The sequence below is a fragment of the Tupaia chinensis genome, unplaced genomic scaffold (assembly GCF_000334495.1).
Source record: "Tupaia chinensis unplaced genomic scaffold, TupChi_1.0 Scaffold000250_1, whole genome shotgun sequence".
Classification (NCBI taxonomy): Eukaryota; Metazoa; Chordata; class Mammalia; order Scandentia; family Tupaiidae; genus Tupaia; species Tupaia belangeri.
The window spans coordinates 964856-978939 of record NW_006159730.1 but is presented as its reverse complement, the minus strand read 5'-3'; the positions used below and the strand labels follow the sequence as shown (position 1 = coordinate 978939).

The 14084-nt window shown below is 53.3% G+C and overlaps 1 protein-coding gene across 1 annotated transcript in view; it reads left to right on the top strand.

The window, feature by feature from the left end:
• The window catches only part of COL13A1 (collagen type XIII alpha 1 chain), a 164506-nt gene that overhangs the window by 66464 nt on the left and 83958 nt on the right, over positions 1-14084 (top strand). Inside the window, exons 3-6 of the mRNA XM_014587967.2 lie at positions 3828-3835; positions 8509-8535; positions 11193-11228; positions 13958-13984. Coding sequence (XP_014443453.1) covers positions 3828-3835; positions 8509-8535; positions 11193-11228; positions 13958-13984 — 98 coding nt within the window. The remainder of the gene's footprint in view (positions 1-3827; positions 3836-8508; positions 8536-11192; positions 11229-13957; positions 13985-14084) is intronic.

Genomic DNA, 14084 nt, shown 5'->3' with positions numbered 1-14084 from the left:
ATAGTCGGCTTTCTGCCTGCCACGCAACTGGCATCAGTGAAGTTGCTGATTGAAGGAGTGAATGAATGGCTCCTCCTACTGCAAACCTTTCTCCCTTAAATCTTCCTGTTTTACTTCTCTACTCTAGAATTTTTCCAGATTTTTTTTTTTTAGTTTAATTTACTCATGGTACAGAGCACATGCACGTGCATGTAAGACAGAGGGAGAGAGGGAGAGACAGAGAGAGAAACACCCTCGACAAGGTCCAGTCGTGCCACAGTTCCCTTCCCTCAGCCCTGCAGCTTGTCAGGATCCTGGGTACATGCACATGCACCCAGCGTGTTTCAGATAGACTGGGCTGGGGGTCTGGGTTGGGACACGGTTTTGAGCTCTGTAGCTTCGGATGCTATCCACCATGCCACAGGGGCCAGGGCATGGGATTTTTCCAACTTCTGACATAGGAAACTGTTAACAGGAGGAAATGAGGAGGAAATGAGTTATCTCTGTAACTAGCACTTGGCATTAGCAGTTACCTAGCAGATAAGAGCATCCTTAAAAAATCGGGTCAGCAGGTGGTGTAGTAGTTAATGTGCTGGATCCCACATGGCCGACCTGGTGGTTCGAGTCCTGGACCCAGTGGCCTGAAAATCACACCAGGCAAGTGTGCATGTGCCCCCAAAGTCCAAAGAGGAGAATGGAAAGGTTGCAGTGGTCATCCCACCTGAGGGTGCTTTATCACCTTCTCTCTTTCAGGAGGTCATGTGCACCTTATAGTAAATTTAAAAAAAAAAAAAAAAGATCCTGGATGGAGAGTCCATTGATAGAACTCTGGTCCCACTCACAACCCTTGCCCACTCAGGGGAAGGTCATTAACCTTCCTGGGTCTCTCTCCCCATCTGTACAAGGGGGATTTGGCCATGTCTTGGGGTGACTGCATCCTTTGGTGCCTGGCCAGGTCAGTCGGTAGCCACTTTCTGAGCATGGCCACAGCCACATGTTGGAGACTGCCCAGTGACATCAAGGCACTGCTAGACTTTGCAGTCCTTGGCTCTGTATCCACCCCAGAGTGCTGGCCACAGCGGCAAGTGGACCATCTGCTCCTGATGAAAGCTGGCAGGGGCAGGGCAGTGGCTGCGTTTTCCAAGGGGCCTGAAGATATTCTAGGGAAGATTTTCCATGAAGATGATCATTAACAGAGAGGAATGTTTGCGATCCAGGAAGCCTTTTTCTTTTTCTTTGTTCTTTACTCTTTTTTTTTTTTCTTAAGAGAGATTTTTGCTATAGCATGTATGCACTTGCCAGAGAGGCAGAGACAGAAAGTGAGAAATCACCTCCCCGCCCCCAGGGAGGATGGCTACACCGTAATCCCTTCTCATTCTCCTCTCAGGATTTTGGGCATGCAGACACTCATGCCAAGCTTGAGTTTCAAGCCTTCTGGTCCAGGACTCGAGCCATGGTCAACCATGTGGGAGTCCAGCAACGTAACTGTTATGCCACCTGCTGGTCCCAAGGAAGCCTTTTTCTGTAACTCTCCATCTCTCCTCTCCCTGTGTACAGAACCAGCTACCGAGGAGGGGCTCCCAGAGTCCTGTAAGTGACAGGTGAGGGAGTGGAAGCCTGGAAGAGCTTGGCAAAGCCAGGTTCCCTTGTATAAGACAAAGGAGTCATAGAAAGTGAGAGGAGAGGGCGGGAATGAGAGAGAAGACGGAGACTGAACTTGATGGCTCCCCAGGGGGAGCTTCAGAGAGGGCATGGGTCTGCAGGCAATTTGGGGGTGAGGGAGCGGCCTCCTGAGTGAGAGGCGGAGAGAGAGTCACTGTAGAGAAGGAGTCGGGAGCTCGCCAGTTTCTGGCTGGCTGGCCTTGGGGAGTCCATGCTTTAGTCCCTTAATCTGAAGTTGGGGACAGTGGCACCTACTTCATAATGGCAAATACTTAGAATTGTGTGTGGCACCTAGTAGGACTCTAGAGGTGTGTGCGGTGACATCCATGCTGTGGTGGTACAGTGTGAAAGGCCTGTGACACCTAGTAGGACTCTAGAGGTGTGTGCGGTGACATCCATGCTGTGGTGGTACAGTGTGAAAGGCCTGGAACTCTTTGGTAGAATTTATATCACTCAGGGTGGATCAAAGAAACTGCTGTCCTGGGACTCGGCTGGGCGCTGAGTCCGGAGTCAGCTCCCAGGCCACAGCTGAGACACCAATAACCAAGACTGCTGGCAACAGGCAGGACCGCCACTAGATCTCCAGTCTGTGACACTGGGGACTTCCCAGAGACTGCCACAGTAGGAGCCAGGGCCTCAGTAGCCTGGCAGTTCAGGGCATCTGCCCGCCACGTGGCCAGACAATCCAAAAATTGCCACAGGCCGAACTTTGTCACCAGCCTGTTTCTCCTATGGAAGACGCATCCCCCAGCCAGAGTCAAGGACTTCCCAGCTGGACGGGCCCCTCTGGCAGACCGTGCTCTGCTCCGGGGATATTTCCAGATTCTGGGTGACATCCCCTTGCACTCTGCCTAAGAGGTCCCAGATGCTCCTGCTCCCTCCTCTAGGGACCTGCATGCAGCCTCTGCCGGCCTGGGCCTTCCTCGCCCAGTCACTGCACCTCCTGGTTGTCTTTCTGTTTTATTTTTAATTGAAGACATTTTGCCATTCTTTACCATGATGGCTGTCAGCGGCCAGCATGAAAGAGTCTTTCCTTCTGGGTGGGACCAGGACAGGGATGTAACAGATGCAGGACCCTGAGGCACGAGGAGGAGAGGAGTAAGGGGGAGAGGGGGAACCTGAGGAGTCTTTGTTGGCCGAGCATGAAAGAAGCAATGGGGCCGGCAAGTGGCGTGGTGGCTGAGGGCGCTGGACTCCCACATGGCCGACCACGGTTCAAGTCTTGGACCTGGTGGCTTGCTTTCTCACTTCCTCTCTCTCTCTCTCTGTCTTTCTCTGATCAAACTGAAAAATAATAATGATATAATAATAAATAAAGTTAAATAAAATAATTCTTAAAAAAAAAAAGTAACTGGAGGGGCAGCTGTATTCATGGGGCCAGGTCACAGGGCAGGCCCAGCTGGGAATCCCTCAGGCCACGGGGTTCAGGTCTTGGGTTCCCTAGAAATACCTCGGTTCGCTCATCTTTTTGCGACAGTGTTCCCTCCCAACCCCTACTCCTTTCCCTCCTTCCTCAAACACTTGAATATTTTTTTCTTGACTGTTTCCAGTAATGCGATAGGGCTGCCCCTGAGGCCTGTGGGAGGTGGGAGAATGCAGACCAGGAGAGGTGGGCGTTGAGAAAGAGGCAGTGGGCAGCAGGGCCGGGGGGCTAGAAACACCTGAGTCACAGCTTTACAGAAACCAGGGCAGGCCTGATAGACATCCATCAGGCGGGGACGAGGGAGAAACCTCACCCTGGCCCTCACGCGCCCTGTGCCGCCTTCCTCTGCTTGTTTCCCACTGCGTGTGTTCATGTGTTCATTCCTCTTGCTGACAACAATCCTGACCCCTTTAGGGTCTCTAATTTTGGTACCCTCTGTCCCTGTTCTGCAAGTTCAAGCAGGTCTGGAAGAGCCCATCTTGCAGGGCGGGCAGCCAAGGCAGGGACATCGTTAGGTCTCCACCAAGACCGAGCCTGGTCCAGACGTCTGATTTTGGATCCAGTAATACAAATGTGGACATGAAATAAAGGGGGTGATTATATGTGGGAAAGTGGGCCAGGAAAATACCAGCTCTAAAGACCAGATGGGACCCCCCCTCCACTGCAGAACTGGGCTCTGCTCCTGAGCTCCAACCCAGACCCCAGGGCTCCAGGCAGCCCCCCACAGCAGTGCCACTGACGGGGACTTTTCTTTCTCTTTCAGGACCACCTGTAAGTACTCGAGCCACAACCAGTCTCGGCATCTGAGAGACCTGTGTCATCGCTGGTAATGGGACCTGGGGCCTGATGGCAGCAGGGCCCTCATGCAGTTTCAGTCCAAGGTCCCTCCAGAACCTTACCAGGGAAGGAGGCCCCATGCTGCTTCCCACCCACCTCCACCCCACCAGGGCAAGACAATGGCTGCCTCCAAGGCAAATGGGCCTGAATTTCCATCTGAAAGGCCAGCCTGGCCCCTCTTAGCCCAGTTCCTTTGTCCCCCAGAGAAACAACTGGAGTCAAAGAGGCAGCAGGTATTAGAAAGAAGGAGATCATCTCTCCTTCCACTCCTTGAAAGGTCTCCTCCCATCTGAAAGCAGGCCAAGAAGTGGCTCCAAGTATGGACGCCCGCCCCAGAGGACAGATGGTCACACCCCTGCGGGACAGCATCGTTCTGACCCAGTCACCTTGGGCAGGTGGTGGTGGTTGGAGCAATGTCAGCCAGCTAGGTGGGAGGACTCACCGAGGGTGGGGCTGGGGGCTGAGCCACTTCCAGAGAACCTGAGAAGAGCCTAAGGAGACTTCTCTGAAGTAATGGATCTCGGGAATAGGAGCACGGGCCTTTCAGATATCCCAACAAAAGACCTGAGGGCGCTGGGGAGCTTCGGAGTGCGGTTGAAAGTGCCGAGGCCGCCACATCAGATCTTTCTCAGGGTTACTGAGACCCTCTCCGCCCCCTCCTCCCAGAAGCCCTTTCCGTAGCCGTTTCCCTCTGGATCTGTACCTGTGAGAGCTGGCTGCCATTGTTAATAGGGGCGTTAATATTCCATCTGTGCCCTGGAATGCCCTCGAACCCATGCAGAGGAGCCTGCTGAGCCCCTGACTGATAGGTCTCTGAGAGAGGGGAAAAGCATGTCATTCCTTGAAAGGAGGAGGGATGATTTATCGTGATGTGTTTGGGATGTCGGGTCTCAATTCCTGTCATCCGTCTTCCAGAACACACTGCCATTAGAAACCCCGACAGACCTCCTGCTGCAAATGGGCTGCTTGCCCCTGTCTTTTTGAGGAAGCCAAAAGAGCTGTCACCTGCCTTGTGTTGGGGCCTCGTCCACACATCCTGTCCCCAAGGCCGGGCTGCTGGGCTCACCCCAAAGGCATCAGCTCTGAGTTCTGACTTGAGGGTCCTTCCTTCAGTAGGAATTTAGCATTCTGGGAGCTCATGCTAGCCCAACCCGGGCTGGTCACAACCAGAGGGGGCCTGGCACTCCTGGGGTCTGTGGTGAAGGAGCAAAGAAGGGAGGATGAGCCCAGACCACCTGGCCACAACTGAGCCGTGGAGTGAATGGGAGGGATGCAGGTGGCTGTCCCCACATTCTGAGACTGAGCCTGACCGTAAGAGGAGCCCTGAACTTGGACCCAGCCCTGGCTGAAAGCACAAGGCTGGAGGAAGAGGTGCTGGGAAAAGGGCCAGGGTGGAAATCACCTCCTCAGCCCTGTTCCTCTTCTTCTTGTAAAAGAAAGCGGGTAGCCAGAGGCGAGGGCTAGCTGTCTCCTCCCCTCTGGGTGGGTCTCAGGGCTGACTCAGTCCTCCAGTTGGAGACCTGGGTCTTTGTGGGCACAAGTTTGGTCAGTGCCTAGAGAACACACCCATAGAGAAGGCAGTGAAGTTGTAGCTGGACCCATCTAAATGGTGAAAAGTGGGTGGTCACTACTGCCCCATCCGTCATGCCCACAGCAGACATCACTAATCAACTAGGAGGCTGTTCACCATAATCCTCTTTACAGTCTCTCAATCCATTGGAATTGGTGTTCAAACTGATGTTGATTAGCCATCCTTGGGTCAGAGTTAAGGGAGAACTTCTTAATTATGGAAACTGTGAGGCTGAAACAGAGGACCAAGAGAACTAGATATGTCACTGTCTCTGGAGCAATTTAAGGATTCTCTGCATTTGGATTATCCAAGGGGTCAGCTGCCAGCTTCTGGAGCTAGACTACGTGCATCCAGATCCTGACACTGCCACTTCTAGCTGTGTGATCATGGGCAAGATGCTCAACCTCTCTGTGCTCATTTCTTCATCTGTGAAATGGAAATAGTTACAGTATTCACCTCATCTGTGTATTATGAAAAAAGTATTATATATATATGTGTGTGTGTGTGTTTGTGTGTGTGTGTATAAAATATTTTTCCAATTCAAATAGAATACAGTAACTCACTCAATCCTAGAAACAGAGGGTTTCCTTAAAGAATCCCTGAAGGTTCTTACAAATCTTTAATCTGAAGGAGGAAATTATTATTCTGTGGGTTTTTATTAATTTACTCAGTATTTTATTTAGGTCTACTTCTCATTCCAAGAAATATTTTGGAGGGACTTACAAACTAGATAAGGAAACTGGGATGCGGGGGGGTGTTAGGAAGAGGAGAGGCAGGAAGACAAAGGGAGTCCGGAACTGATGATACCACAATGTTTCATGACAATGAGCCACAGATTTGGTTTCGCGCTTCCTAGTGGTCACAGCAAAGAGGAAAGCAGAGTTTTTGCAAGAGTCCGGCTGCAGAGAAGGAGGAGCACAGCCAACACATAGGCAAAGCACAGCTTTTCCTGGTAACAGGGCCTGAGATAAGCCCCTATGTGTGTTGTAAGGCTGACACCATGGGGTGAGACAGGTTGGCAGTAGCAAAAGTGGGGGTGGGGGGGACTGTCCCCCTGTACCTGCTCAAGATGGCCTCACCATGAGAAGCTGGAAACTCGTCACTCTGCCCTTTCTGGGGTAGGGAGAGAGGTCGCTGCCCAGGCAGTTTGGAAGGGAGAGGGTGTTGTTTGACTCAAAAGCTTTGGTTTAAGGAGAGCTATGCGGTGCCTGAGTGTCTTCACTGGGGCCCGGGTGTGTATCCTCCCGAGCATGTCCTGGGACTGCCAGGAGTTCAGCATGCTTTAGGGCACTGGGGTATGTGCATGAATGAAACAGCTCCCTGACTCCCCAGCTGGCCTTTCAGTTCTAGAGGGCAAAATCAAGCAGAATGGTATGGATGGGGACGAGGCTTGCCCCCGTGAAGGCCTCCAGTACTAGGGAGAGTCATTGCACCACCACTGCAGGGGCGGCCTCAGGACAAAGGACAGAGGGGACCACTTACTGTTGGTGCACCCTAAATTTGCCTGGGCAGCCCTGCATGGGACGCATTATCTCCCAGGGAACACGCTGAGACCCTCTCCTGGCTCTGCCTTCCGTCTGCAGGAGAGGCACTGCGCCTGGTAGCAGGATCTCTGCAGGGAGCAACCTGGGCCTGCTCTGTGCACTTTCCCACCGGCCTCTTCTCTTACAACCGTAATTGTCATTGCTAACGTTTATTTGCCAGCCTCTGCGCTGAGTGTTTGGCACACATGATCTCACTCAATCCCGAAAGGGAGACCCTGATTGCTCTCCCATTTTCGAGGTGAGAAAACAGGCACAGAGAGAACAAGGGACTTGCTTAGGGTCACCAAGTAGTAAGTGACAGAGCCGAGATTCGCTCCCGGGTGTACTGATCCCACCCGCGCCCTTACCCTGATGGTACCATTTTCCTTAGCAAGTACCCCCTCCCCTCCTGAACCCCGTGCTCTGGCCACTGCCAGGGTTGGGGCCCTCCCCAGGTGTGCCCTTTGCACAGTGCTCCACGGTGCCCCAGGAGGCAGCAATAGGGCCCAGCCACCCTCCTATGTCTGATCAGATCCTTCTGGAAGATAGGTTCCAGGGCTAGCAAGATGTGACTCTCTTGGGATTTGCGAGGCTCCGCAGTTGCCTCCTGTGCCTGTCGCTATGATGATAGCTTTTAGAATGAAAAGGACATTTCATTGAATCTGTTTTTCTTTTCAGTGGGATTTTGGATCCGTTGTATGTAAAGGTTCTGTGCCCAGAACTGAGGTCGGCAGGAATACTAGCGTTACAAATGAAGAGTGAGAAAGAAACAGCTGTGGTCAGTGAAAACAGGCTCCTTGAGCCACAGAGGTCTCCGTCCAGGACAGGATCCAGCCTCCTACCTCCCACCTCCCATCCGGCTCTGACGCTGGGGAGAACTGGCCTGGGACTGGCTGCAGGCATCTAGGAAGCCCCTCTGCCTCCCTCGTGATTAACAGGGAGAGAGAGATCCCCTGGGAGAGTCCTCCGGGGATGCCACCAGTCCCCAGTCCATGGTCATGTGTCATCAGCTCAGTTGTGGTAGTAGAAACACCCCAGTGGGGACAGGGTCTGCCCTGTGTCTGGTTTCTCCTACAGGAAATAAAAGCCCAGCCCCTCCCAGCCCTTTTCCAGCCAGGGCCAGCATGTGTGAGCAAGGTGGACAGGCTCAGGGAGAGGCACATGCCTTTGAGACCCACACTCCTAATGATCCTGGACTCATGAGAAGGACATTCTCTTTCCTGTTCCCTGTACCTAGTCCTGGGCCTGGCATGGAAGAAACTGCCCTCTATTCAACTGACTCTCTGAATGAGTAAATGAATGAATGAGTGAATGAATGAACACATGAATGAATACTACAACTGCAGTGGAGCTTCGTGATCAAAGCCCTCCCTTGCTGTTATTCATAAAGTAACAGTGGCTCCCAGAGCACAGTGACTTACCAATTGCCACAGCTGGTCCGAGCTGTGTTGAATAGTTAGTGTTACAGAAACCTGACCTACATAAACTTTGTTCTTTTCACCCTTTTGTTTTAGGGTCCTACTGGAAGGCCCGGACTCCCGGTGAGTAATTTACATTTCTTCTTCCTTTTGCATCTCTGTCATGTGCTCTTTCTCAGCACAAGAACCAACTACATTGGGTGGCTGGTTTTCCTCCAGGTGTCCCTGACACCTCTGGTGAGAGCTTCTCCACAGTCTATTCTGTAGCTTAGGACCCCACTCAGGGCAGAGCACGTCTGCTGGTGCATCTGCAGCCTGCAGTGGCAGCTCCAGCCCCAAGCAGGTGACTCACAGCCTGCAGACCCCCTCTACTGAAACTGACTTCCAGACAGATGGCTCTGTAATGGGGGCTACAGGGACCAGCAAACCACCAGCTCCCCAAATGTCCTCCTGCACACTAGCCCACATTCACACCACTGTGCCCCCTTCTTGTGCCCTCGGGTAAAAGCGTGGACTCCAAAACTTTGTTTCCCCCCCAGTTACCATTGCAGAATTCTAGAGAGGCCATGCCAAGTAACCCTGGGGGCTTTGAGACAAAAGTAGAAATAATACTAGTGGCCATCTCTTATTAACAGACACTGTGCTCATCATTCTTCATGCATTTGATTTGGTCGATGATGCAGTGAATTGGGTATTATTACACCATTTTATCGGTGAGGGAACTGAGACTCAAATCGGTAAAATACGTGTCTACCTGTCTAAGCCTCAGGTATAGACCTGGTGGAGGCCCACGTTCCCACACCCCATTCCACATTGCTGTTTCCTGTGGTCATGTGCCTCATTTGAGAATCATCTTTAAAGGCTTCTCAGACATTGACCTGTGTGGTCTAGCCTGTAGCCCAGAGGACTTGAGTCGGTATATGGATACTGTATGGATGAGGAGTGACTTAGACAACGTGGTGTAGATGGTCAGAGGGTCAGTGTGGTGTGAAGGGTCAGCTTGGGCTGGCACCAGTCCTGCCTGCTCCCCCTGCACTGAAGGCCACATCCATGGGCTTCTATGCATCCCTGTTGCCCAAGGACGTACCCCCACTTCAGCATGCATTCTACTGTAATCCTTGGACTAATCTAACGGCTTCTAGAATTCGTGCTCAGCAGTGACTTTCTTAATGAAATACATGTGGGAGAATGTTCAGCCTTGAAAATGGAAATGCTCCCAGTAAGAGCAAACCCCAGAGCAGAGGAGAATGGGTGAGTCGGTCCCATGAAATCCAAGGAGGAGGAAATCAGATGACAGAGGGGAACGTGGGCAGGCTTGGTTTTTCTTACAATATCCACCTTTAAAAAGCATTTGGGGGCAAGTCGCAGAGCAGGGGCTGCTGCTCATACTTCCCAGTATTTGGCCACTCCACGCCTGTCCCTAACCCGAGCATTTTATAGGCAGGGCTGCAAAGAACATTAATTTTAAAAAAAGAAATGAAAAAGAAACTAAAACGCACATCCTGAAATATCATTCAAAAGCCCAGGAGTGAGTAGACCGTGGAGATGTCACAGCCAGCCACCAGCACCGGCCTGCGTGCTGAGCAGAAAGGTCAGATCTCAGATTCACGGGTCAGGGTCCCCTGGTTTTGCATGAAGGAAGCTGGGAGTGACCCACAGAAGGATTTGCTGATGCCAGCCCTTTGCTATGATATGCCAAAGCTGAGCTCAGGGAGGCTGACGACACAGTCGATGCTTACAACCCACGCCACCACCCTGCCCCTCCAGCACCCGCAGAATGTCTTATTCAGAGGTGCCATTGGTCTTGACAATGTGTGTGACAGGAGTGAATTTCAGAGCCAATTTTTCTGGTCTTAACGCATCCCACTTACATCTTGGAGATGCTCTCAAAGCATTTTGCTTTGGTGGGGTCAGCAGATGAGAGTCACCCCAAAAAGGCCCACACATTTCAGGGAGCGCAAGAACCCAGTTCTTTCCTGTCCGGCAGGCTGACAGGCACCACCTTTTTTCCTGCACCTCATTGCTTCCCATCCTTCCAGCGCCTTGCAAACCCCGGGCCCCACCCCAGATTTTATGATGTCTGCATGCATATGATGGCAAAAAAATATTTTCTAGTAAAAGGGAGGAGGGACAAAATGTAGTAAGCAGATTTCCAGAGTGAGAAGATGTAACCCCTGGCTACAAAACAAAGCAGTTCCCTGTGAGCATCTGAAACTCGTGATGTGCCTGAATCCACATGGCCCACGGCCCTTCCTGTCAGTGCCGGAGGTGGCTGTGAGGAGGGAGGAGCGGAGAAGGACCCCGTCTACAGCCTTCTCAGAGGGGCTGGAAGAGCAGCAGCGGAGCATGGGCACCACTGCCCCGCCCTGGCAGACACAGACCTAGGGAAGTGACTCACCCATTTGTCGCAGGAGAGCTGCCAGTCACCCTGCTCTCTGCCTTGAAGTTGAGCATCAGGAAGATGAGGCATGTCCTGGCTCCGGCTGGAACAGATGAAACAGCAGAGCTTAAGGGGCGAAGGGCCTTGGAAACACACGGGGAAACTGAAGCCCGGGATAGGGAGCAGACTACTCCTTAGTACCCTTCCCACAGCACCGCGCCTGAGTGCAGAGAGCCGAGGCGGTGGCCCCTTGCCTGGTCCACAGGGGCCACCATGTGAGATGCCATCCCAGCTGCCCACACTCCCCAGGCCAGCTGTGCTCCAAGCCAGGTGCACGGCTGGCCTAGGGACACACTGCCCACTTCCAGCCACATCTGAATGTCTCTGCCTCCTTCATCAGGGGAACAAAGGTGCCATTGGGATGCCCGGACGCGTGGTGAGTTGTGCATTTGTACCTGCTCGGGTGGCCACTGCTTGCTTCTCGACCCTGACCTGTCCTCAGACCTCAGCAAGGTGCTGCCCAGCCCAGCCCAAGGAAGGTTGGCACTCTCCCTTCCCTGGCCCACGTCTGCTTCAGAGAGGGCCAGGGAAGGAGAAAGGAAGAGGTTTGATTTCAGCTCTTCAGGCCTCACAATATGGCTTGAGAGGGAAAACGCAGGAACGTTGCAAGAGCAAAGCTCTTTGCCAGTCACAGGCTGGGCCTGAGCCTGGACTTGGGGAGGACTTCCGCCCACCCCCTACCAAGGCTGCAGCTCCCCCTCACATGTATAGCTGCTCCTGCTTCCACCCCTAGTGGAGCCAGCCTCCAGAGGTGCTTTCTGTAGAGAGACGCACTAAAAGATGGTGAGAACAAAGCTTGGTCCAGACTGTGCCACCACGTCTTCACGAGGAGGCTGAGCGTTAAACAGTTCATATTTCATTTAAAAAATGAAGATGAGAAAAGGGAGGTGAAATGTTTGCTAGGAAGAGAGTTTCCCAGAAACTGACACCCAGCCCCCAGGTCTCAGCACCAGTTTTTCTTGGTGGCTTTGGAATATGGCTTCCTGGTGGCTGCGGGCTGAGAAGGTAGCAGCCTAAGGCACAGCTGGCCACGCGCAGGCCCCACCACTTCGCGACCTGGCATAGGACATGGCCAGGGCTGTCCTCCCCAGATTCCTCACTTGCCATCACTGTCAACCTCAACCTTGACCCCGGGTGCTCCGGCCCTCTGGCCACCCCTGTCATTCCCAGCCGTGTCTTGGAATCTCACCTTCTCAGCTGAAATCGACCTTAGGCACAAGTGTGGCATCCTTGTGTGAATCCGCATGCCTGGTGTGAGCGTGGAAGTGCTCAGAAGTGGAGAAAAGGCACGCACAGCATGGCTAACCCCTGCGAGTGCTGGCCGCACGTGGGCACATGCTAGGAGCCTGACCCACGAGCTCGCTCGGTCCTGACAAGAACCGCACAAGGGAGGCACGGTCTTCACTCCCCGCTTTCACATGAGAAAACTAAGGCTAGAATTTCGATGTCATGCCCAGGTTCACAGGGCCAGGAAGTTGCTGAGCAGGGACTTTAACTCAGACAGCCATCTGGACTTTGGCAAAGCAACTCTCTACCCAATTCCAACCCCAATGGCACCACGGCTCTAAGGAGGGTTCGATCTTGAGGATGAAGCTTTAGTGACCTGGGGCATATCAGGGTTCAGGACAAGTGTTTCAAGTCCTGAACTTTGAGCTCCCCAGGGCCCACCCAGGCCGGAGGCCTGTCTGTCAAGGTCTGGGGGTCCAGAGCCCTAGGCTACCCCAAGGGAAGTTCTCTTACCACTTCCCAGACCAGATCACCTGTCTCTAGCTTCATTTCTCCAACGCAAAATCCTGATTCCACCCAAGCGGTCCTTCCCCAGGTCCTGTGGAGGGCAGGAAGCATTTAGCCAGCCTCTCTCAAGGGTTTACCGTGTGTGGGCCTGAGCCAGGCACCTTCTCCACCATCGCCCTCTGAGTTCCCGTTTTATGGGTAAGGATTTGAGACTCAGTTTACCCAAGATGGGGAGTAGGTTTCTGTTTGTGCCCAAGCTGACTATGGGGAACCTCTACTCAGAGTGCAGCTGCCGGCCTACAAATGCAATGTGAAGCCGCCAGGCCTCATCCACCCTGCCCTCCTCCCAGGCCCTGTGGATGTCTTCCCCAGGAAGTGTCCTTCCGAGTTTAGCTGGGGCTTCAGAAGTAGGGGAGGAGGAGGGGGAGCCGGAGGAGGGGGAGCCGCAGGAGGGAGGTTTCTCACCTCTAGGCAAGGCTATTTTCAAGCCATTTTGAGGCTTTCCTGCTGCTGGTGCTATTTTAAATGTGACAATGGGCCCATTTGGCTGCAGGGTAGGGGGCCTGGCATGTGCCACCTGATAAGGCTGAGGGTGCAGTGGCTATGAAGTGCCTGGATCCTTGTGGTGCCCCAGAGGTAGCCACTGGTCTGTCTGGAGCAGGGTGGGCTGGGGCTGTCCAGCCACTGGTTGCTATGGCTACGAGGAACCCTTGGCCAGCTACCTGGTTCCTCTGCTTTGCTGACCCTTCCTCCATCCTTCCAGATGAATGTGTCCTGCCTTCAGTCCACCCACACCCCTCCCTCTACCTTGCCTGGCCAGCTTAACGACTCCGACTCGGCTTGCTAGCTTGGCAAAGATTTGTACTTGGAGCTGAGGGTGGGGCTGGGAGTAGAGAGAACCTTCTACACGCCTAGGGTCCACTATCACCACGCTGTGCTTGGGAATCTCCATCTCACCCCCACCTCAGATCCACCTGGGCACCTGGGGCCATGGCTTCTCAAGTTTTCTGGCCGAAGTGGTGTCTTCTCTGTCTCTCTCTCTGTCTCTCTCTCTCTCACACACACACACACACAGGCACACGTTCAGGAGGGCCTCTAGCGGCCCCAGCCACTGTTTGTCTCGCAGTTATCTGGAACAGCTGCTGGGGCCACTGCGGGGGAGCGGCTCCAGTCCTCTGCACGCTGTGCTTGTTGGATGGGGACCTGTCGTGTGTCAGCATCTGTGTTTTGCTTTGTTTCTCATTTCACGGTGATTTCTTTTGTTTGGCCGTCATGCCATTAACATGGATTCTTGTGTGCGGCCTCTCATCTTTCTCTTTTCTCTCCCTCCCTCTCTCTCCCCTGCACTCTATGTTGCCTGTGGCCGCCCAGGGAGTAAAGGGCCAACCTGGGGAGAAGGTGAGTTCACACTTTCCCTTCCGCCCTCCCCCCAGCCTCCTCTTCCTCTGGTGGATGGACTACTAGCACTCTCGGAGACCCCCACCCCAGCCCTCCCCGC